Raw genomic sequence first — 23,961 nt, 5'->3', positions numbered from 1 at the left:
AAATAACACAGATTTCCTACTCAAATAAATTTCATAATTGGGAACAAAAATAACCTCATTAATCCAACATATATATCACGATAAATCATCGTCAAACTCTCATAACTAAGAACTAAACTAAATGATCTTGGGTATTTCATTTTTAGTCTTCCATAAAATTAGTTGAAAAACTAATTGGTGGTGAATATATGAAAATACTAAGTAATTTGCAAAAATATATTTTTGATATTTCAACTAGCTTCAATATCGCGTACTAGCTACAAATTCATAAAAAAAATTTTTACTGCACTATGATTGCGAAAATGGGACAATAGCATAATCTAAAATCATAAGTAATAAATAAAAAAATAAAAGGAATCTAAATTTGTTGAATCCATTTACATCTTCATTAATTAGAGGTGATTATCACCTCGAATTCTTTCTACACGGAGTCAGAGTCGGCGGTAGAGAAACAGCAATATCAGTCTTTCCGATCTGCAATGTCTGAATCGGCGCCCCGTTAAATCTCCTCTTCCACAGATTCGCATTCCCCTCCGCCTTCTTCACCACGTCCGTCGAGGTAGCGAATCCGTCAATTAAACTTCAGTCATTTTCTATTTTGAATATTCAAAATATTCAAAATATTTTTTGGGTTCAGATCCGTCAATTAAACTTAAAATAATTTTGGGTTCAGATTAACTGCAAATCCGTCAATAAAAAATATTTTGAATATTCAAAATATTCAAAATATTCCTGAATAATTAATTTCTAATTATATTTAAAAGAATATTTTTAATACTCCCTCCGTCCCGGCACTTTGACCCGGCACGGGTTTTAAGAAATCTAATGAAAAGTGAGTTGAAAAAGTTGGTGAGATGTGAGTCATACTTTTAAAATACTCCACCCGTCCCATTAAAGATGACTCACTTTCCTTTTTTATTTGTCCCAATCAAGATGACTCATTACTTAAAATGGAAACCTCTTTATCTCTACTTTATCCCCTCTCTCTTACTTTACTCTCTTCATTTCACACACAAAATAAAGTTGCATAAAATCTCATGCCGCCCAAAAAGGAGTCATCTTCCTTGGGACGGATGGAGTATTAGTTTTATAATAAAATGTGAGTATGAATGAGTTAGTGGAATATGAGGTCCACTATCAAAAATGGTAAAAGTGAAGTGGGACAAATTATGTGGGACAACCCGAAATGGAATATTAGGTCGAATTATTTGGGACGGAGGGAGTAATAGTTAGTGTTTATAATTAAGGAATAAAAAAACAGATTAAAACTTAAATTTGGTCAAAATCGGATTTAAATCCGTTGTTCTAACGTAAATGTTAACAGAGGACCAAAATGATCAAATTACCATATATTCAGAACCATAAAATCCAAAAGTTTAAGACCAATTTTGACCTTACTCTATTGTATGATATCGTTCTACTGTGCAAATGTGTTAACTTTGTCTTATTTTAAGTACTCCTACTAGTTACAAAATTAAAAATGTATGTTCCTTTGCCGTATTATTTTAGGATGTCCATTATTATATGCTCCATTTCATTTTAACAATATTCAGTGTAATTTACATTAATTACTTTTAATTCACATTTTCTTAGAGCAATCCACAGTAAGAATAGTCCAGCTATAAGCTAGTCATTTTCTCTCCCTGTCATATCAGCAGCACTAAAAATTCACCTGTCACATCAGCATTTACTCAAATAGGTCAGCCATAAGCCAGCCGTAATAAAAATAATTCAAAAACAACTACATTTACGGAATTAAATTTATGATTAAATTACAGAATTAAATTTACGAGACATATATGGGAAAATTCATTCATTTCATTAAAAAAAAGGTACATAGATAAAAAAAAATGCATGATTTTTTTTTTAAAAAAAAGGGCTTCCACACACGAGCCCTGCCATTCTCTACTCCTCGTCGCCGCCGCCGCCGTCCTCGCCGCCGCCACCCGGGGTATCTGAGCCCGCGTCTGAACCCCCTACCAGTGCCCTCAAGGCATCCAAATCCACCCGCATGTTCTCGAGCATCGAGTAGAAAAACCTCTTCTCCGTGGGGTCGGTTGCGGCCTTCCACTCTTGGAAGACCGCGAACATCCGTTCCTCTGTTTTTGCACGCGAGAAAAAGGTGTACGCGCGTGGGGGGGTGCCGAGATGACCTCCTGGGGCGATAGGGGGATCCTCCCCTCGCTGCCCGTTGCGCCCGCTTTTGGTCAACCGGGTGAGGGCGACGAGTAGAGGACGGAGGGGACGAAAACTCCTCAGCATCCGGGGGGAGGTCGTGAGATCCGCCGCTGCTGCCGCTGTAGTCACCGGAATAGTTCAGCATCTGCTTCTTCGGTCACCCAGCGTCGCACCCCGCCCGGAACTTCTCGGAGTCTTTCAGCAACACATATTATTCCCAAAAGGTGAACTCCTTATACTTCCCCGGCAAGGGGAACTGACTCTCCGCTATCCTCCGGGTATCCTCCTCATTCTGCCCACTAGTTCGCTGGCGGAGGACGTTGGCGTACAACCCCGAAAATTGGCTGACCGCGGCCCTGATCCGTTCCCACCCCTTCCGGACTCTTCCCCGCTATAGTCCTTCCCGTGTGGGCAGTTCCTCTCGTAGGCTGCTCTAATCTTCGCCCACATGTTGACGATCCGCTGATTGTTCGCAACCAGCGGATCGCCGCAAACCGACAACCACGCCTTGGCCACGCCGGCGTACTCATCCTCCGTCCACTTCCTCCGCGTGGGGGTGTCAACAGCGGGCTGCGACGACTCGCCGACCACCTTCCCCTTCCCCTTGGCCTTCTTCTTCTTCGGCGCGGCCCGACCCGCTGGAACGGAAGTTTCCGGCTCCCCGAGATCGATCCCCATCTCATGCAATGACAAAAGGTCATCGCCAGTGAACTGCGTCTCCACTTGGGTCGACGTGTGAAACGAAGCCGTCAAAAAATCAAGAGAGGGACGATAGACCGTGTCCCCCCCGGTGGCCCCTGCATCCCAGGATGCATATCGGGCTGCATCCCTCCCTGCCACATCATCTCCATCATCTGCTGCATCATCTTCTGCTGCATCTGGGGCATACCTCCCCACCCCGGCGCTGCCTGCCCGCCGCTCATCTGCACCCCGCCCGGCATCCCCCACGGCATCCCGCCCTGGTTCCCCCCCTGCATCCCCCATCAACTGTTGTCAAGGGACGTTAAACCCTGGGCCCATCTGCCCGCCCATCTGGCCCCATCCAGATCCCACGGGTACCGTGGGAGTCTGAGAGCCGCTCGTCGCCAGACTGGACTCGTTGTTGTTGTCCATCGCTCGATATTGCTCTTGTACAGAAATTTAGAGAGAGAGAACTCGCGTTAAAACAAGTGGTGCAAATGAAAATGAAACTAAAATCGCGTATATATAGGTTTTCAAAAAAATTTTAAAAAAAAGAAAACGAAAATTGGCGCTGGCCGATCGCTGGCCAATCGGCACGCCACAATGGCGGCCAGCGCCCTCAAATCGGCTAGCCCACGTCAATTTTCTCGCCGATTCTCAGCTGGCCAGTTGCAATAGTTCGGCTAGCCGCTATTGTGGATGCTCTTACGTAGTATTAACATATTTAAGTTAAATAATTTAACAATACTGCCATCATAAGATCAACTCAATCATATGTTTATCCAAATAAAAGTATCTAAAAATCGAATTTGGCTACTCCAGCTTCCCTAATTTGAAAGTACTTATATTTTCATGGGAAACAACGATCGGAATGAATGGCGGTTTCCAAGCTCGATCACATCTTCTGGGTTTCCCCTCACAATCCAACTGAAACCAATCGACCCCCAAAATCAAATCTTCCTCTCCTCCCCTTGAAAGACCCCTCAATTCTCTCTCTCAAACACCAAAATCAACAACTAAACCATTCTCTCTCGGTGGCTTTCCCCGCGCTCGCATTCTCCAACACCCTTTTCTTCGCTTCCAACGTTACGCTGGTCGTGGGTGAAGATGAGCACGAAGAGAAGCTGATCGGCCGCTTCCGCCGTGAGGTTCTCAAAGCAGGCGTGCTCCGGGAGTGCAGACGCCGCCGCTTTTTCGAGTGCAGCCAAGACAAGCGCAAGCGGAAGTCGCGCGAGGCGGCGCGTCGCAACCGGAAAAGGTTCGCTTGGTTCCGATTTCTTGTTTGGTTCTGTTAATTGATTCAAATGTTAAATTTTTTTAATTGTATTGGTTTTGTCGATTTAATATCGAACAGTAGTTGATTTCTTTTACATAAATTTGTTGTTTGTGAATTTTGTCAAGGTTTAATTTGGCTGCTAGAATTTTGGATTCTGATCCTAGAATTTAAATGGGTAAACATCACTCTGTTACCATATGAGTTATATTCAATAGAGTGATACAGTTACATGGCACCCTTGAGTAACTTATCAATTTTACAACCAAATTGCTTGATCTGGTAATGGCTGTTTGAGGATTATTGGTTAATTCTATGGCTAAGAACTTTACATGATTAGTTTTGTTATTTATCTCTTGCTTTTAACTTCCCCTATGTATATACTCCATATTTGCCCTTTTCTTATGCTAAACTAAAAAAGGATAGGTAGCAAACATGAGGAAACAATTTTAGAATGGACCTTTAGTATTCTTATTTAGTTCACTCTGTATTGTACGTCTCCGATATATTGAATGTCATTAGTTCTTTAAAATCCCGAACTTGTCTGTGATCAGGCGGCCACAGCAGCCAAAGGCCAAAGCAGAGACTTCAAACAAGAAGACACAAGATACCAATGACGATGATGATAACTGGGAGTTTTTTGACATAGATTTACCCTATTGTTGACTTCTACTCTGCAAATCAAAGGTGCAACTGGAACTGCTCGTGTTTTTGTCGAAAGGGCAGAGACTTCGCTGGTAACTACCACAACCGTGTTAACTCAAGGCATTATATGTTGATAACTTGTTTATGAAATCAAACAAATTCTGCTATGAGAAAATGTACTTTGTTGGCGTCTTCGTTTCTGAGAGTTGAAAATGTGCTTGCTAACTCGTTGTGGTCGTGTAGTACTGATCTCTGATGTAATTTGCTCCTTCATCACTCTATGATTTTGCATGAACTCTTCATTTTAGGGGATTACCATGTTTATGGCCAAGTATTGCTTTATTTTTGCATAATTTCTATCCAGCTGCCTATTATATTTTCAGATGTGAATGATCGCTTGTAATGGGGAACACCATTATAATATTATTGTTCCTCTTATAAAATAGAGAAAAAAAAAAGTTTAAGTAAGATGCTTGTGGTTGGCTTTAGATATACTATGCCGACTGCATAGACGAAGAGTAAACTTTGTGACGATCATTCGATATTCCATTCAGAAGAATCCAAATCTGCATTTTATTTTGATTAATTAACAACATAAACATGACTAATTCTCCAATAGTTAATTTGCGTTAAAGAAGCTTCTTTTCATAGACGAGGTAGCTGACAGAACTATGATATCATTGCTACGTCATATATGTGGTATTCATTTTGCTTATCTATACACCTCTAATCCATGGCGGAATTGTAATGATCATATGCTAACGTGTTGATAATATCTGTTATGATCATGGCCATTAGGTTTCGAATTTAATGATTCAAATTAGTAGTTGTATTATCATCTAATTAAGAGAGTGTTTTTAGCCTAGTGCTATCGTGTTATCACATGAGAGCCACATAGATGAAATGCCAATCTGATGTATATGAATAATGCTATGTAACTAATTTTAATACAAAATTAGTTATGGTAATTCCCTTTTTTCTCAGCTATGAAATTTGATTTTATTGCTACCATCTTCTACTACACGGACATCAATCTAATGCTATAAGAAATGATCATAGGGGATAGGGGGTGTTCGGTTGACAAGACTAAATCTCATGATTAAATATGTATCATGTTTGGTTCATATGATTGACCCCCTCAACTTAATCCTAGATGGATAGTCTCATGATAATTAGTCATAGCCTCCCCCCCTCCAACTAAAATAATCCCACAACGTAATCTTAGATGAATAGTCTCATGATTATTAGTCATGACAACCGAACGCCAACATAGAATATCACTTTACATGTAAAGCATGACCTGGATCACATTGTATAAAATCTTATGTTAGTACAAGTAGTATTTTTCCTTTGATTAGATCACAATGCATAGCGACTATTCAAATTTCTTCATATAACATATTCAATTAGAATTTTGTTAAAATCATCATAAAGTTAACATAGTAATATTATTGATTTACTATACCGATTTTATTTATTGCTACACATTAAAAATTTAGAGCACAAAAAAGGTGGTTTCGGATTCATGGGTGCACCCGGGCTCGACCGTGCCCCATTCTTTCTATTTATATATTCATAATTGATTCTAAATTATGAAATAAATATAATTAGTATAGATTAATAGTAGTAAAATAAAAAAATTTAATTAATAAACTTTTATATGCCACAATTTAATCCGAGCATGCATGCTAATGCAACCGTTCATGTATTTTCCAGAATGTGATGCAAAACAAAATACTCTCATACCTTCAAAACTGATCTACTTTATCAGGCAAATTATAGTACTAGTAAAGAAAAATGAATCACCCTCACTCACTGCCTGCAATTTCAATTAATTATTTCTTCTTTTTCTTGACTCACTCAGCATGGTTGGTGCCTTAGGTGGTGTATGATTTTTGGTTGATGCATCTTCTTGCTCATGAACCATAGTGTATGCGTATATAGATGTGTCTGTCTGTAAACAACTGGAATGTGCAAACTGTAGGCTAGAAATGAGCCGCCATATTGTAAATGTGGGGATCGTACTTCCAAGTTCCAAATCAAATGCTCACTGGCTCATTGCTGATTAATCAAATGATCATTATGTAAAATGTATGTTTAACTCCAAATATAGGTAAGAATATTGTGGTGTAACCAATTACAATAAGCGTTGTTTCTACTGATAGATTTGTACAGTCTGACGAAGGTATCCCAATGATTAACATTCCACGTACAATAAATACCATGATTTCCATTTGCAGATATCGGGTATCAAGTATGATTGGGTATTATTTGACATCCTACATCCGTATTTGCAGGCCTAACTAAATGAAGAACAATATGGACGTTTAATTAAACACAGAGCAGCATCTCTTCTCAGAGAAATAAAAGTAAAGTATTGATCGAGTAGCTTAGGAATTAACAACCTACAAGTTTACGGTTTGAATCCACAAAATATGCGTGCTACCATAGGAGGATACTATGTTTATACGACTCCAAATCGCAACAAACCAAAACCGTAAACCTTATAATACACAAAAAGGTAGAATAAATATCATTGAGCTATGCTATATACTACTTGCATAAAAATTCCCTGACAGGTGACAGCCATTTATACAAACAATTTAAAATTCGCCCGTCGCCAAAATCATTGTTATCCACGAACACAAGAAATTGGTGGGCCCACTCTTTCATTCTATATAAGCCACTTCTTCGTTTAAGCGGTTCTTTCAAGAGCTTTGCTGCAGATTTGGAGCGCATAAACTTTGATCGCAACATATTTAACTTCATGGCTTATACTTATAGTGTCCTACCTCAAGATTCCTTTGATGACAACGACTTCAAAAATTTCCCCATTTTGGATGACGTCATCGGCGCCATCTGGCTTCCCACCTTGCACGACGCCGCCGGCGACTTCAAGCGCCTTAAGAAAACCCCGAGCTTGAGCGAGCTCAGCGACAGCAGCAGCACCACCAACAACTTCATCCCGCGCAACAGCAGCTTCGCCAGCTTGAGCAGCAGCGGCCCGCAAATCCGCGACCGCATCAAGTCGTACAGGAAGCTCTACCAGGAGGCGGAGGCTCTGGACGGCCCCGGCGGCGACGGCGCCGAGGGAAATGCCGACGAGATGAAGCTCGTCCAGCAGCTCATCTCCTGCGCCGAGGCCGTCGCCTGCCGCGACCGCGCCCACGCCTCCCTCCTCCTCTCCGACCTCCGCGCCAAGGCGCTCGTCTTCGGCTCGGCCTTCCAGCGCGTCGCGTCCTGCTTCGTGCAGGGCCTCGCCGACCGCCTCGCCATGGTGCAGCCTCTCGGCGCCGCCGGGTACCCGACCGCGCCGAAGATGAACATCATGGACGCGGCGTCGGAGAAGAAGGAGGAGGCGCTCCGCCTCGTCTACGACATATGCCCCTACATCCAATTCGGCCATTTCGTGGCGAATTCTGCGATACTGGAAGCCTTTGAGGGAGAGAGATTAGTTCATGTGGTGGATTTGGGGATGACGCTGGGTCTTCCCCATGGCCACCAATGGCGAAACCTAATTCATAGCCTGGCCAAAAGGCCAGGCGCGCCCCCCGCGCGCCTCCGCATCACCGCTGTCGGCCTCTCCCGCGACAAATTTATCGCGATTGGGGAGGAGCTGGAGGCGTGCGCGGCGGAGGCAGGGGTGGAATTCGAGTTCTCCGTTGTGCACAGCAATTTGGAGAGCTTGAAGCCGGAGGATGTGAAGGTGGAGATTGGGGAGGTGGTGGTGGTGAACACGATCCTGCAGCTGCATTGCGTGGTGAAGGAGAGCCGCGGCGCGCTGAACTCGGTGCTGCAGATCGTGCACGAGCTGGCGCCGAAGGTGATGGTGGTGGTGGAGCAGGACTCGAGCCACAACGGGCCCTTCTTCCTGGGGAGGTTCATGGAGGCGCTGCATTACTACTCCGCCATATTCGACTCGCTGGACGCGGTGCTGCCCAAGTACGACACCAGGCGGGCTAAAATGGAGCAGTTCTACTTCGCGGAGGAGATCAAGAACATTGTGAGCTGCGAGGGGCCGGCGAGGGTGGAGAGGCACGAGAGGGTGGACCAGTGGCGGAGGAGGATGAGCCGCGCGGGGTTCCAGCCCGTGCCGCTGAAGATAGCGGCGCAGGCGAAGCAGTGGCTGAGCAGCATCAATGCTGGGGAGGGATACACCACTGTGGAGGAGAAAGGGTGTGTTGTTTTGGGGTGGAAATCTAAGCCTATTATTGCTGCTTCGTGCTGGAAATGCTGAAATATGGGGTTTTAATTTGTGGTAATTAATTCCTCCATGGATTCAATAATGCATTTGATGAGGATGCTTTGGAGTAGTGAAAAATAAGGTGGAATCCTGGGATCACTGTTTCATGTATTAGTAGTCTTCAGGATTTGGATTTTGCTTTCCTTTTTTATTTTTTAATGTTGATTTGGTGTGCAAAAAATATGATCCACGGCGGTGGTGGATTTTTAACATTTCTTTGATTCTTTCCTAGTGATGATGATGACACTTAGTTGGAGCTTAGGTTGTATTTCTTCTTTCCAAATTGTAATGAAGTTGACTATACTTGTTTTTTAAAGCGTCTACCTATTCTTGATTTCTTTAAACCATTCTCTAATAGCCTATCTTAAGTTTTGACGCTTTTAAAAAAATCTCTGCTGGCCGACCTGTATGTGAGTCACACAATAAGCATGGCAATTATATTAAAAGGTCAACTGAATTTTTATTCAACCTATAGAATTAAGATTAGTTTGATTGGTAGGTATTTGTACCTAATTTATTAGATGCTCAATTCGGGACTTGCATATATTGATTCAAAATTTTGGCTTATCGGTTCAAGAAGTGTGCAAACGCCACAAAACTTGTCACTTTACTAATAAACGTACAAATCTATCTTGTACCGGACAATTGAGTGATTGACACTTTATTGTGCTCCCTCCTTCCTGGGAGCTACTTTTATTTTACTGTGGGCACGAGATTTGAGAAAGACAAAAAAATAGTGAGCCGTTAAAGTTAGTGAAATATGAGACTTACTTTTTCTTATATTAGTTTTATAATTGGTCTCTAAAATCATGAACTTTGCCTAAAATTTGGTATTTCCCATGAACTTTGAAATTGGTATATAATATCACGAACTTTGCATTTTGTTTGGTATTTCCCAAACTCACTCAAATAAGATATTTTCATCAAAATCTTATTTAATATAGGCAACCTTGATATGTTTTATAATATTTGAAACCACTTTTTAAGTTCATAACATGTAGCATAAAAAGTCACGTTGAAAACTACGTTGATTTAATTGTATCAAGTATGATAAAAAAGCCTCGTAAGTTAGTCAAATATAGCAATAAACATGCCGTGGGAAATACCAAACAAAATGCAACGTTCGTGATATTATATACCAATTTCAAAGTTCATGGGAAATACCAAATTTTAAGCAAAGTTCATGATTTTAGAGACCAATTTCCCTATAATAAAATGTGAGCGAAGTGTGAGTTAGTGAAATGTCGTACCTACTTACCATTTATGGTAAAAATATAGTGTGCCTCTTATTGTGGGACGGACCCAAATGGTAAAGTGTGACTCTTATTGCGGGATGGAGGTCGTAACTACCATGCTCCTAAGTCCAAATCACCATTTTTTTTGTTTTGACCACATGTATACCGAACACACCTTTGGCGAAATCTGACTAAATTTGCTCGATCAGTTTGATAGATTAAGGTCGAAAGTCTCTAAGCGGATAGCGAGATGTGAACTCGTGACCACATATCAAAGGACACACAAGTGATTATGTAATCATTTATATATATGGATAATTCGCAATGAATTTAGAAAATATAATGTCTTGTTCTCCTTTTTATTTGTCCTAAAGTAGTTGAGTTATTTCTTTTTTTGGTAAATTTCTATTCCTCTCTTTACTCCCTCTCTCTTTTTTTACTCTCTCCACTTTATTTCTCTGTCCCAATTAGTTATCTGAATCTATCACTACTCTGCTAGCTGCAACTCCATATCAGCTACCATGTCAGTCTAGCTCCAAATGATCAGATCAAGTTTGCAAGAACATTCCTAGTATATGAAATTAGTTATATACACCTATGCTGCCAGTGCCAGAGCTCCAAAATCTTCCGTTGAAGGAGCGACAATCTCAATACATGTAGTACAAAATATAGTACTACTATTATTTATACTTAAACAATCTCAATACATAACACTTGGTGCTTGGTCAGAGACATACAGACACTGTCACACATTCTTTAGATGGTTGAAATAATTAAGGCTATAAAAGAAAAGTAAAAAAAAATACAATGAAATAAAAGAAAAATGAGCACCCTTGCGCAGAACACTCATTCAAACATTTTCATATCTTCCTCCACAATGTTAACCCATGCTTCAATTCCTTCACCACATGGTGTGCTCATCAAAACCACTCTATTCTTGTGTAGAGCCGTGGTCGTGCAAACCCAGACCGGCTTCCCCCACCCGAAATCCACCTCGTACACCCGAAACCTACACCAACTGGTGAAGATGCAGAACTCCACCCCACTCTTCCTGAACATATCCCATGTTCTACTCACAATATTTAAATACTCTCCATTCTCAATCTGTCCAATAAAGTCCCCATCGATTTTTGCTATCGCATCCCTAAATTTCCCCACCAGCTCGGCCTCACTCGCCTCCGGTCCCAACAGTGTGGCCGCAAGTCCTGAGCAGTTTCCGAACATGTGCTGCGCAAACGGCGGACTCTTTCTCGACCTCAGGTCCACAGCTTGAGCAGAAACAAACGACGTCGTTTTGGTTGCGTTGTGTTTCGCATTCGCTGCGTCCATGAAGCGTCGCCAGATGTTGGAAGATACAGCTTCGACTCTAGTTGGAATATTCTTGACTTGCGATCCACTACTGTTGATCATCTTCAGCTTAGCCAGCTGTTCCTTGTCGAAAACCAATCTTATCGTCGCGATTTTATCCCGTGTAATGCCGACTGTCTGGGTGGATTCCAGCACGGAGAGGTCTCGGGGTGGGAAAACGGAAGCGAAATCGAACGACGGTTGGAAATCTAGAGTTTCGCCGCGGGATGCAGCGGCCCATGCATTGACGAACGCCATGAGGGACGTTCCGTCGGCAATTTTGTGCGAGAGAGATATGGCGACGGAAATCCCTCCGCAGTCGAAGAAACAAATCTTCACTCTTAGTATCACCTTCTCATTTCCCCCTGATGATATTTGGAGTTTCTTGAGCTCTTCCATGTTCGGATTCTGTATGATTTCTGATAGTTGGGTGTGAACACAAGCTTCGACGAACTCGGCGCCGAGATCGTTGCAGTTGATGGATGAGTTATCATGAATCCTCCCTGCCAAGGGGTAGAAATCAGTTAGGATATTGGAGAGAGATTGTTTGAGCAACGTTGAGATTTGTCGGTGGCTGAGATTTTGGAGATTGTTGTAGAAGAAAATGAGGGGAATATAAACAGGAGGTGAGATTTGGTCTAAGAGTGAGAGTTTGAGGATTCTGAGATGGTTTGGAGTTGGAGAAGAAGGCTTAATCATTTCATCTGAGATTATCTCCACCTCTAACGCCATAATTCCTTTTTGTTGCAGATTTGATTTTTGTATGATACTATATGAAAGTGCATTCACAAAAAAAATCTCTAGGTATTTATGGGTAAAAGTCGAGCCATTATACTAGCTAGGGTCAACTTTGGCTAATTGAAATTTTATATTTTAATTCCTTTTTTTATAACATGCGATTCTAAAAAATACTCCTACAATAATATAGTATTAGTTCTTATTACTCCTCCATCCCATCTCAAGTGAATGACTGCTTTGGGCATGTATTTGGGAGTCATAAATAATTAAAGTGGAGAGATAAAATAAGTAAGAGAATAATGCAAATACAACTCTCTCTTTTATTTTATTTTCTCTTCAATTTTAACTAATTTATTATCATTTTCAGAAAACAATTATAAAAAAGAAATCAATTACTTGAACAGAAACGAAGGGAGTATTATTTATTTATTTATTGAGTAATAATATAGGGAGTATAATATAGGAATGTAATAGAGCTTCTGTCAAATACTCCCTCCGTTTCTTCATAGATGAGGCGAAACTTTTATGCGCGTAGTTTTAGAAAGGAATGTTGGATGCGTTAAATAAATAGATTAAAAAGTACTCTCTCGGTCCCACAAAGATTATCCCATTTTTTCATTTGGGTCCGTCCCACAAAGATTGTCCCATTTCACTTTTTACCATTTTTGGTAGTGCACCCCATATTTCACTAACTCATTCCTACTCACATTTTATTATAAAACTAATATATAAAAGTAGGACCCACATCCCACTAACTTTTTCAACTCACTTTCCATTACATTTCTTAAAACTCGTGCCCGGTCAAAATGGGACAATCTTTGTGGGACGGAGGGAGTAAGAGAGAGGAAAATGTAGAGAGAATAAAGTAGAGAGAATAAAGTAAGAGAGAGTAAAGTAAGAAAGAGAAAAAAATTACCATATATGGAAATGACTCAATTATAAAGGAACTTCCCGAATTGAAAAAATGACTCAACTATAAAAAACGGAAGGAGTATTATTTTCGATATTTGCCCCTCTATGCACGTCTCACCTGCAACTTCTAGAGTGATTTAGAAAAAAAGCATACAGTATATAATAGTAAGAGTGCATGCTAGATACGGCATATTTATATATTGTAATAAGGAGTATAATAAGTGTGTGCTAGGTATGGCATACTGTACTCTTCCCGTCTTATCAAAGTACAAGCAATTGATATTATACGAGAATTATGACAAAATTAGTAAAGTAAGAGAAGACTGTGATTAAAATAGTGTAAGTGGATAGTGAAACGCATATTATTTATAGTGTAATAGTGATATAAGTTATAAATAAATTAGGTATAGGGGTAATAAACTGGGATAAGTTTTCAAAAATAAAATGCATATATTTCTATGAGACGAATAAAATAAAAAAATGCACATATATTTATAGGATTGATGGATTAATTTGTAATAAGGAGTAAGTGTGTGTGCTAGGTACGGCATATTTATATATTGGAGGAATAAGGAGTATAATAAGTGTTTGGTATGTATGGCATATACATATATTGTAATAAGATGTATATGTGTGGAACTGTGGATGGTATGGCATATTAGTAGTAATATATAGTAGAGTAGTTTGATGTACGTAACGTTGCGTTGAAAAGGAAAATAATCAAATATCACAAAATTCACGTGGTCTCTGCATTCGCAGTTTTCTCTTTCCAGGAAAAGAAGGATCATGTGATTTTTAAATTTTTTCTGATTTTTTCTTCTTTGTGAAATAGGTGCAAAAGTCATTCTATCCTACTGTATTACATTTAGAGCATCCAGCCCAGTCTATTCCACGTCATTATTTCTCAATTTTCAAACCCAAACCATAACTTCTATAACCATGAAGGCCTCGTCCAAGTCTCAATTATTAAATTGCACTATTCATAACTACTACCTATTTTACTTATATAAATTGAAAACGTTGAACAATTATAACAAGAAAAAATCATTTTTAATTTGAAAATTATAAATTATAAATTATAAATTAAAAAAATTTAACAAAATAAGAAAATCAAAATAAAAGCTTCACTTCCAGATTTCCAACATATAATTATAAATTATAGTATAAACTAAAAAAAATGAAATTGAGAAAATCAAAATAATCTCCACTTCCTAATGAAAATGAGAAAATCAAAATAATCTCCACTTCCCAACATCTGTGCACGCCTCTCTGATACAGATCAAATAGGAGAACTCAGCCCAAAAGACTAGTCTATTAGGTGAGAGAGCCCATTTAGTCTATATACCCCACACCAGTTGTTCACACAACCGATGTGGGAATTGAGTCCGTAACATTCGACCCTCCTTTAAGGGCCAACGTCCTCGTTGGTCATGGCTGGTTCTTTGGCAGGCCACCACTCCGTGGGCCACCACTCCAAGTTCCCCGTTGGTCACGGCGGATTCTTTGCCCGGCCACCACTCTGTGGGTCACCACTCCGAGTCGGCCCCAAACGCACTCGTTGGTCACGGCGAGTTCGTTGCCCGGCCACCACTCCGAGCCGTTTGGGCTCTCAATGAAAGCACCAGTTGATACGAGGTGAACTCGTATCGGGGGATAAGGTGGTTCTTCCACCGAGAGGATGGAGGATTGCTCCGTCGAAGTTACGATAATCACACGCCAACGGTTTGGCGGTGGAAGAAACTTGCAGAAAAATAAAGAAGAAAACATAAAAGAACGATAAAAGATAAATTGATTTGATAATTCATGAATTGATTCAGAAAATAACAATGCTCTCTTATTTATAATAGGAGTATTCAAACTTAATGAACAAGAAATAAACCTAACTTACCGAATAAGAAATAAATATTCTATAAAGATATGATAACTAAATTACTAATAAGATACGAGGGATATTCTTGAAGATATCTATGTACCCGCCTTGGTATCACTTGAAGCACGAGTACAGATCATATGTTCAAGAATCCCCAACCGGCTGGCCATCTACCTGCTGGGACTTGCCGGAGCCCTATCAAACATCAGAGTATCATAGCCACCAATTTGAGCATCAGCCCCACTAGTCCAGAATCAATTTGCTCACGACGCCCACATCGCCGGTCATTCCAGATGGTATCAACAACCTGAGCATTCGAATCCTAATATTGACGAGCTGACCCTGAATCCTTACTACCGACTAGAAGCGTACCAGCAACGGGCTGTTGACCAGCTGCCTGTGCAGCCACCTTATATGGGCTTCGATTTGCCGGAGCCACCGCCATATCCTGGTACAGAGCCTCTCGGCATGCCGCAATATCCGATGACGCCGGAGTTGGAATCGGACCTACCGTTGACAACCTTGGTTTCACAGCTAGAGCATCTGACTGCGATTGTAAAAGACTTGGCGTCTCGGATAGATGCAAACGAACGTTGCCGGGGCGATCCACATGCCGCAACGAGTCCGACAAGCCATTCCCCCACAGCCGCCCCGATACCTGCTGCAGTTGTTGTTCCGTTCTTAAATCTGCCCCCGCCAACTCCTCCGTGCAGCCCCAATATCAGTGGAGATGAGGGAGAATTATTAGACGGTGACCAACTCCTACAAGCCGCAATCTCCTCATCGTGCACCCCTGATGTCAGTCATGGTGCAGAGATTCTTAAGGGTTCCTTTTCCTTGCATGCTATTGAGGCATCTAAGGAGCTCAGTGACAAAAAGGTAGAGAGCGGAATTGAGAGATATAAGTCGCATAATAGGGTGGATATTACAATGTTGAGCAACAAGATTGATTCTTATTTGTTGAAAGAGGACGAAGATGGTTCCATTGAGGAAGTGAAGAAGGTAATTCCTTGTGTATATGTTGTTTGGCATGTTGGTAATGTTCTAGGTATTGATCATCGATCAACTTTCCTTGACGCGGATGCACGGTTGATCCCTTCGTGCATTGGATTTATTGACTGCTTAGCCACACCGCTGCCCGACACCGCTGGAGCTCGACGAGCCCACATTAACTGCCTAAAGGTGGACACGGCTCCTCTGGAAAATATTGTTTCGCTTTCGCCTAATCGGTTAATTAAGTGCAAAACATGGGTCTTGTGCATTTGATCCAGGAGGGAGTACATCTCAAAACTTTGCTCGGGAGTGGAAGAAGATTGAAGCCTACGTTCTGCGGGTGCTCCCACAAGTGACAATTATTGGAGTTCATCCTTTTGATGTCAATGCTAAGGCGTTATTGTTGCACCTTGACCGAAGAATAGAGTTGGATCAAGCGGGAGGTTTCTTTGATGGGAAAATAGTCATTGAAATTGATAAAGAGATTTTTCGTCTTTGCAGCAAGGAATTAACAGAGGGGATGGGTCTTGTTAACCATAGTGCTATATGTACTTCACTAAATGATATGTTTGAGGAGATAGGGACTATTTTCAAACTTTTCTTAGCTAAAGCTGAGTCCTTTTGCAAGCACTATAGTCTCAAGGATGCTAATGTAGTGGTTGTGCCAAGTGGTGCCGACTTGATTTTTAGTAGATTGGGATTGATAATCGCGCCAGAAGATGCCGTGCAGTTGTATCTGCAACTTGCTAGCCCGATGATGGAGACTCGTCAGCATCATGAGTGTCAGGAAGTGTTCCATGATAACCTAATTTCGGAGTTGCAGTGCCTTCTTGTTTCTTGGTTTCCACCTTGAGGACAAGGTGAATTTCAACGGTGGGGGAGTTGATACGGGAATATCTTCAAGAATATCCCTCATATCTTATTAGTAATTTAGTTATCATATCTTTATAGAATATTTATTTCTTATTCGGTAAGTTAGGTTTATTTCTTGTTCATTAAGTTTGAATACTCCTATTATAAATAAGAGAACATTGTTATTTTCTGAATCAATTCAAGAATTATCAAAACAATTTATCTTTTATCGTTCTTTTATCTTTTCTTCTTTATTTTTCTGCAAGTTTCTTCCACCGCCAAACCGTTGGCGTGTGATTATCGTAACTTCGACGGAGCAATCCTCCGTCCTCTCAGTGGCAGAACCACCTTATCCCCCGATACGAGTTCACCTCGTATCACTCTCTCCCTCTTCTTCATCTTCATCCTCTTCCATTCTTCTTCTAGATCTATATTTCAAATGCAAAAAATATCAGAAAATTGAGGCCTGGGTCTGGCCCGTGCACCCGCAACGCCGGGATGGGCCGCAATTGGGCGCGGCCCCAGCAACAACAACGCCGGGACGTGACTCAACCGGGCGCGGCCCCAGGCCTCTCCTCAGTCCCTAGCCGCGGCTTAGACCGCGTCTCCCTCCCCTCCAACGCGCCAGGCTGTGGTCCGACCCGCAACGTTATGGATGCTCTTAAGCTTAATTCACAAACAATACTATATAAAATTTCGTGTAAAAAAAATGCTCCACTTAGAATGGGAAGAAGGGAGAGTACTGCAGTGTCCTTCCATCCGCATGGAAAGGGAGGGAGCTTCGCACTTAACTCGACCCGGTCACCAAGGCCCTTAATATACTAGAGAGATTTAGTATTTTCTATCAAATTAGACTATGCAATTATGCAAACAAAGCATGTGTTATATAAATTGATTATTACAAATGATACTCTATCTCCGCTGCACTCGAAATGTCTCATATCTTTTGAATATGATTATTAATTAGACTTTTAAATTATGCAAACAAAGGAGTATATATTTTGTTCTTCATCTCCCAAGAGTTCTTGCAAGATAGATAGAGGGTGAGAAGGAATATGTGTGTTTGCTTAACGGTGGAGTGGTAAATGCCTAAAGCAAAAGTCTCATATTCAAGTCTATCATGATATTCAAGTCTATCATGATATGACCTTTACAATTTCTATTCATTTACCCCTAGAACACGGAGAAAGGCCAATGTTCAAGCAGTATAGTACTTCATCCATTTCTTATAATTTGTCCCAAGATCCACCATGAGTTTTAATAAATGTAATATAAACTGAGTTGAAAAAGTTAGTAGAATATGAGTCCTATTTTTATATATTAGTTTTATATAATAAAATGTGAGTGATAATGAGTTAGTGGAAGGTGGGGTCCACTACTAAAGTTGATAAAAGTGAAAAGTGAAATTTTTTTAAGGATGGACGAAAATAGAAATAATTGAAAAATTTTATAGGGAGTACATTTTCAAGTTTTGGGGGAAGATTTATAAAATAATTTCGGAAAGGCCGACCATTATTGTTATGTGTAGAGTGTACCTATTTTATTAGATGCTCAAGTTGGGCATTGATTCTAATTTTTGTCATATTGATTCAAATTAAGAAGCAAATCCAACAAAATTTTTATGTGCAAAGGCCAAAACTTGTCACTTATCTACGAAAACGTATAAATTTATCTTGGACCGGACAATTGACACTTTTTTGTAACCACCACGGTCCTAATCACCATCAAATGACCATCATTCATTGATACACTTCGAAGGACGCACAATTATGTATGCTATCCAAAATTCCAAACCATTTCATGTGTACGAGTACATGCATAATTCACAGTGAATATAGAAATAGTTATATCTTGTGACCAAGGATATCAAATTAAAATAAGAGAAATTAAATACGGAGTACTTACAAAATTAGAAAACAACTAGTATAACATATTTATCAGGGATAAATTTGATTATCATATAGTCATAAATTTATCCTTATGGATAGCGATTTTCTCCAGATTTAGAATTTTCCACGTTAAACTACTGTGAAAGGATCGTTTTTTATTTCCTTTTAAGATAACATTAAAAAATTGTCTATGACTATTTTACTTTTAATTATGTTTGACTATCATTAGTCACATGCTCTTGTTGCAACTATTGGTTAATTTATTTGGTTTTGACAGAGTCATATAGTATATGTCAACACATTGCCTGCATCCCCTAGTTTCATGGCAGCTGCATAATGAAGATTGAAATTGTGTGTAAAGAAGCGATTAAGCCTTCTATCCCTACACCCACTCATCTAAGAGACTTCAAACTCTCCTTTATTGATGAGAGAATCCCTACCGTTTACAGCCCATTAATTATTTACTACAAAAATGAAAACATGAAGCAACATGAGATGGTTGGTCGGCTGAAAACCTCTTTATCAGATGCTTTAGTAGAGTTCTACCCTTTGGCTGGCCGGATGAAAGGCCAGATCTTCGTCGACTGCAATGACGCCGGAATCTTGTACGTCGAAGCTCAAGCCCACGCCAGAATTTCGGACATCATTAAATCTCCCGAATCAGATGTTTTGGACAAGCTCACCCCTTTTCCCACCACTGGCTTTCTTTCTACTCTTCAAGAGCCATTAGCAGTTCAGGTCAGTATTTAGTGGTTTCAGTTCTCTCTTTACAAGGGTTAGATTTATATAATTGTGCTAGTTTTCTTTTTACATCGATGTAGATAGACTTACACGGTGGTTTCAGTTAACCTTTTTTCATAGATATCGATATGAGATATTGTTATAGTTATTTTTGTTTCGTTTGCCAACACAGATTACCTCATTTACGTGCGGAGGGATCGCGATCGGGATGTGCATTTCCCACCGAATCGCCGACCATTACAGCCTCAGCTCATTCACCAAGTGCTGGGCGGCCATCGCCCGCCGTGATGACTCCTCGCTGATCTCCCCCGTCTTCAACTCCGCCGCAGTGTTTCCGCCGCGCAACACGCCCGATTTCCGTCCAAACCTGAAAAGTCCGTCGGTCCACCCATTAGCAGCAGAAGTCACAATGAAAACATTCCTCTTCACCCCGGCCGCAATAGCCGCGCTGAAACTCGAAATCACGGCCACCGCCTCCATCGCAAACCCTAGCCGAGTCGAGGCCGTGACGGCGTTCCTGTGGAGCCGCTGCGCCGCCGCCTGCGGATCCGACGCGTCCGTGGCGTGCCACCCTGTCAACATCAGAGGAAAAATTCCGTCGCTAACGGAAAACTCATTCGGAAACCTCTTCCAAATGGTCTTCGCGGAGAGCCGCGGCGAAGCGAGCTGGATAGGGCTGGCGGAGAAGCTGAGGTCGGCTTTCGTGGCGCTGGACGTGGCGAGGCTGTTGGGGGAGAGAGGGTTCGAGGCGGCGAAGGAGAATTTCATGGAGATTAGCAAGCTTTTAGCGAAGGGGAATGTGGATGTGTTTAGGTTTAGTAGTATGTGTAGGTTTCCAGTTTACGAAGCGGATTTCGGGTGGGGGAAGCCGGTTTGGGTGAGCTACGCGGGCGTTCCGAATAAGAACTGTGTGTTTCTGTTTGATAGTGTGGATACGGAGCGTGGAGGAGTGGAGGCCTGGATTGTCTTGACTCCTCAAGCTATGGAGAGGCTTCAAGGGGATCTCAGTTTCCTGCATTTTACTTCGGCTTTTGCTTGATATCATCCAAAAACTATTACTCCTTCATCATGTATTTTCTTCGTTATTTCCTTTTCAACGCCACGTGCATTATACACGTGATCTAAAATAAGCATATACATGCACTAAAGAGTGTGTGCTAGTAAATTAGTAAGATCATGTGCAAACGTGGCGTTGGAAAGGAAAAATCGATGAAATATATCGCATATTTACATAAAGAAAAGTGTCTGATTTCCAAGTTTTAATTTCTTTGCAGTGGAAGGCTTAGTTGATTTTAATTGAGCTCTTAAATTTATCTTCTTTATGAAGGTGGTATAGAAAATTGATCATTTAGCCTTTTTATTGTAGAATGGAATTTTAGACTCAAATATTTTTCAAAAAGTGTAAAATAAATCCATGATTGTGTTATATTTAAATTTCATTATCAATTTTAAATTAAAATATTAGTTGTGGACAAGTTAAAATGCCTCATCTGTCGAATATTCGGTTTTATAAATTTCATGAACCTCGTTTTCCGAATTCCATTTCGCCAAAAAAATTTAAAAGTTAAACTAAGGCAATAGATTGATGAATTAATACAGTGGCGTAGGAGTACTTTATAGTTCGAGATTAATTGACAAAAAGTTGCTCACAAGCACGTGATGACAAAATGGGCCATCTATCAAATTGGGCCTCTATCAGATTTGGCATTTGAACGATATCAATGTTAATCAAGAACAGTTTCTGACTAAAAGAGAATATGCAGCATTTAAACAACACATTAACCCAATTAAAAACTTTTACTGAGAATTGTAGGGCCTAACCCAAAAGGAAGCCCTTCCAAAAATTCTCAACTGCCCAAGTCAAGCCTAGGCAGAAGAGGGGGTTTGGAAATAGTTTTCAACCAGCAATAGACGCGCCTCGGTTAGAACCTCACTAGCTGCGTCATTGCCCCAAGCGCAAAGATAGTTTTCAATTAAACCCACCCTCACTTTTTATATGCATGTTTCATTCCTCGCTATGTTCAATTCTTCGATGTGGTACAAATACTAAACTATTTGCTTCATACACATTACATTAGTCTCAGTCTCCAGACAGTGCATTAAGTCATACACCAAAATACTACTACTCCTACTGCCAATCAATTAAATTGCGTTTTAAATAATCTCCTTATTAGTGTTTTTCTCTGCTATTAATGCAACAGAAAAGTGAAAACTGACAAAATTTTCAAAGAATATGAAAACTCAATCACCATAACTGATTACATGAGCACCAATAAACATGTGAAAGATTATTTTATCTGGTGCTGATATTTTTCTTGAATAAACAATCTCAATACATACCACTTCTTGCTCAACCATTATTCTTGAATAAACAATCTCAATACATGCTTATGTTGTTAATTAATCAAAATAAATTGCAGATTTCGGTTTCTTCTGAATGGATTATCGAATGATCGCCACAAAGTTTACTTCATCTATGCAGCCGGCATAGTATATGTAAAGCCAACCACAAGCAGCTTACATAAGCTTATCCCACCTAAATTTATTTAAACAACATATATTTGTGTAATGTTACTTAAATATTGATTATATTTCTGAAGCAGTTGTGGATTTGGAACTAGTAATTGTTTTCTGTGGAAGCCCTACAACATGACGTTTTACAACTATCAAGATTTGTATTAAGCTTATAAGATTTTTTAAGTACTAGCTAATTGTGCTTTTTGAATACTTAAAAAGTTACCAAGTTACCAAGGCACCGCCATACACAGTGCAGAGGGTTTTTAGCCTGTTCTTGATCAACTGTGGTTTAATCTCAACAACACCACTTCTTACTCAATACATACACAAAATATATTAATTCTTGAATAAACAATCTAAAATACATACCACTTCTTACTTCATCGCACATTCTTTAGATGGTAGAAATAAAAGCAGAACACTCATTGACATAATTAGATGTTGAGTTCCTGGCCTTGTTCAAACATTTTCATATCTTCCTCCAAAATATTAACCCACGCTTCAATTCCTTCACCACATGGTGTGCTCATCAAAATCACTAAATTCTTGAACGGCAGCGTCGTCGTGCAAACCCACACTGGTTTCCCCCACCCGAAATCCACCTCGTACACCGGAAACCTACACCAACTGCTGAAAAGGCATTTTTCCAACCCACCCTTGATGAACAATTCAACTGATCTACTCAGAACATTCAAACAGAGTTCATTCTCAATCTGTCCAATAAAATCCCCATCCATTCTTGTTATGGCACCCCTCAATTTCCCCACCAGCTCGGCCTCACTCGCCTCCGGTCCAGACAGTGCGATCGCGGGCCTCCAGCAGTTTCCGAACATGTGCTGCAGAAACGGTGGACTCTTTCTCGGCCTCAGGTTCACCGCGTGAGCAGCAGCAAACGACGTCGTTTTGGTGCTGCCTTTTTCTTTCGCTTTTGCAGCGTCTATAAAGCGTCGCCAGATGTAGGAAGAAACAGCTTCCACTCTAGTTGGAATATTCTTGACTTGCGATCCACTACTGTTGATCATCTTAAACTTCGTCAGCTCTTCCTTGTCGAAACCAAATCTTTTCGTCACGATTTTCTCCTGCGTACAGCCGACTGTCTGGGTGGATTCCAACACGGAGAGGTCTCGGGGTGGGAAAACGGAAGCGAAATCGAAGGACGGCTTGAACTCTAGAGTTTCGCCGCGGGTTGCAGCGGCCCATGCATTGACAAACGCAACGAGAGATGTTCCGTCGGCAATTTTGTGCGAGAGAGATATAGCGACGGAAATCCCTCCGCACTCGAAGAAACAAATCTTCACTTTCAGCATCACCTTCTCATCTACCCCTGATGATATTTGGAGTTTCTTGAGCTCTAGTTGATGATGGTTGTAGAAGAAAATGAGGGGAACATATATGGGAGGTGAGATTTGGTCTAAGACGGAGAGTTTGAGATTTCTGAGATGGATTGGAGTTGGAGATGAAGGCTTAATCATCTCATCTGAGATTATCACCATCACCACCTCTAACGCCATAGTTCCTCTTTGTTGCAGATTTGATTTTTGTATGATATAGAGGATCCATCAAAAAAATCTATAGGTATTTATGGGTAAAAGTTGTGCCATTATACATCCTTCCAGCCTAGCTAGGGTCACCTTAGGCTATTGTTTGTCACTTCTAGAATGATTTAAAATAAGCATAGTATAACTATAAGAGTGCTAGGACGGCATATTCAAATGTTGTAGTGCTCCATTTTAAAATGAGAACTACAATATTTACTCCATTTTAAAAAATTGTATTATGAACTAAAATGTTTTTATAGTAAACTAAATCTCTTTTATAATTAATTAAATTTGTATTATCTAGTTATA

General features: G+C 40.5%; 5 protein-coding genes and 1 non-coding gene across 6 annotated transcripts; 3 read left to right on the top strand and 3 right to left on the bottom strand.

Annotated features, from left to right (window-relative positions):
* Positions 1–3,655: 3,655 nt before the first annotated feature.
* LOC125187653 (small ribosomal subunit protein bS21c-like) lies at positions 3,656–5,130 on the top strand. Its single transcript, XM_048084282.2, has 2 exons — positions 3,656–4,117; positions 4,687–5,130. Exons 1-2 carry the CDS (start codon positions 3,735–3,737, stop codon positions 4,796–4,798), a joined length of 495 nt encoding a protein of 164 aa, XP_047940239.1. The 5' UTR covers positions 3,656–3,734; the 3' UTR covers positions 4,799–5,130.
* Positions 5,131–7,485: 2,355 nt separating this feature from the next.
* LOC125190838 (GRAS family protein RAD1-like) lies at positions 7,486–9,287 on the top strand. Its single transcript, XM_048088245.2, has one exon. It carries the CDS (start codon positions 7,545–7,547, stop codon positions 9,012–9,014), a length of 1,470 nt encoding a protein of 489 aa, XP_047944202.1. The 5' UTR covers positions 7,486–7,544; the 3' UTR covers positions 9,015–9,287.
* Positions 9,288–10,950: 1,663 nt separating this feature from the next.
* On the bottom strand, positions 10,951–12,344 carry LOC125186059 (stemmadenine O-acetyltransferase-like). The gene has a single exon (XM_089057976.1). It carries the CDS (start codon positions 12,332–12,334, stop codon positions 11,102–11,104), a length of 1,233 nt encoding a protein of 410 aa, XP_088914102.1. The 5' UTR covers positions 12,335–12,344; the 3' UTR covers positions 10,951–11,101.
* A 6,842-nt stretch (positions 12,345–19,186) lies between these two features.
* LOC125191195 (stemmadenine O-acetyltransferase-like) lies at positions 19,187–20,847 on the top strand. Its single transcript, XM_048088704.2, has 2 exons — positions 19,187–19,594; positions 19,770–20,847. Exons 1-2 carry the CDS (start codon positions 19,193–19,195, stop codon positions 20,634–20,636), a joined length of 1,269 nt encoding a protein of 422 aa, XP_047944661.1. The 5' UTR covers positions 19,187–19,192; the 3' UTR covers positions 20,637–20,847.
* Positions 20,848–21,410: 563 nt separating this feature from the next.
* Positions 21,411–21,561, bottom strand: LOC125191465 (U4 spliceosomal RNA). The gene has a single exon (XR_007171147.1). It is a non-coding gene; the product is annotated as a U4 spliceosomal RNA (small nuclear RNA).
* Positions 21,562–22,498: 937 nt separating this feature from the next.
* On the bottom strand, positions 22,499–23,691 carry LOC125187913 (stemmadenine O-acetyltransferase-like). The gene has a single exon (XM_048084571.2). The coding sequence runs from the start codon at positions 23,623–23,625 to the stop codon at positions 22,549–22,551; it is 1,077 nt and encodes a 358-aa protein (XP_047940528.1). The 5' UTR covers positions 23,626–23,691; the 3' UTR covers positions 22,499–22,548.
* Positions 23,692–23,961: the final 270 nt, after the last annotated feature.

Source organism: Salvia hispanica, chromosome 5 (genome assembly GCF_029641045.1).
Source record: "Salvia hispanica isolate PSC_SH4W2 chromosome 5, Shi_PSC_v1, whole genome shotgun sequence".
NCBI classification, from domain to species: domain Eukaryota; kingdom Viridiplantae; phylum Streptophyta; class Magnoliopsida; order Lamiales; family Lamiaceae; genus Salvia; species Salvia hispanica.
Note: the sequence above shows the minus strand (reverse complement) of the source record. Positions and strands in the feature narration are given on the sequence as shown.

Excerpts from the sequence above, each read along its gene's own strand:
- LOC125187653 (XM_048084282.2), top strand. The coding sequence starts at position 3,735 with ATGGCGGTTTCCAAGCTCGATCACATCTTCTGGGTTTCCCCTCACAAT. Across the intron at positions 4,118-4,686 it reads GCGCGTCGCAACCGGAAAAG|GCGGCCACAGCAGCCAAAGG; the intron begins GTTCGCTTGGTT and ends GTCTGTGATCAG.
- LOC125190838 (XM_048088245.2), top strand. The coding sequence starts at position 7,545 with ATGGCTTATACTTATAGTGTCCTACCTCAAGATTCCTTTGATGACAAC.
- LOC125186059 (XM_089057976.1), bottom strand. The coding sequence starts at position 12,334 with ATGGCGTTAGAGGTGGAGATAATCTCAGATGAAATGATTAAGCCTTCT.
- LOC125191195 (XM_048088704.2), top strand. The coding sequence starts at position 19,193 with ATGAAGATTGAAATTGTGTGTAAAGAAGCGATTAAGCCTTCTATCCCT. Across the intron at positions 19,595-19,769 it reads AAGAGCCATTAGCAGTTCAG|ATTACCTCATTTACGTGCGG; the intron begins GTCAGTATTTAG and ends TTGCCAACACAG.
- LOC125187913 (XM_048084571.2), bottom strand. The coding sequence starts at position 23,625 with ATGGCGTTAGAGGTGGTGATGGTGATAATCTCAGATGAGATGATTAAG.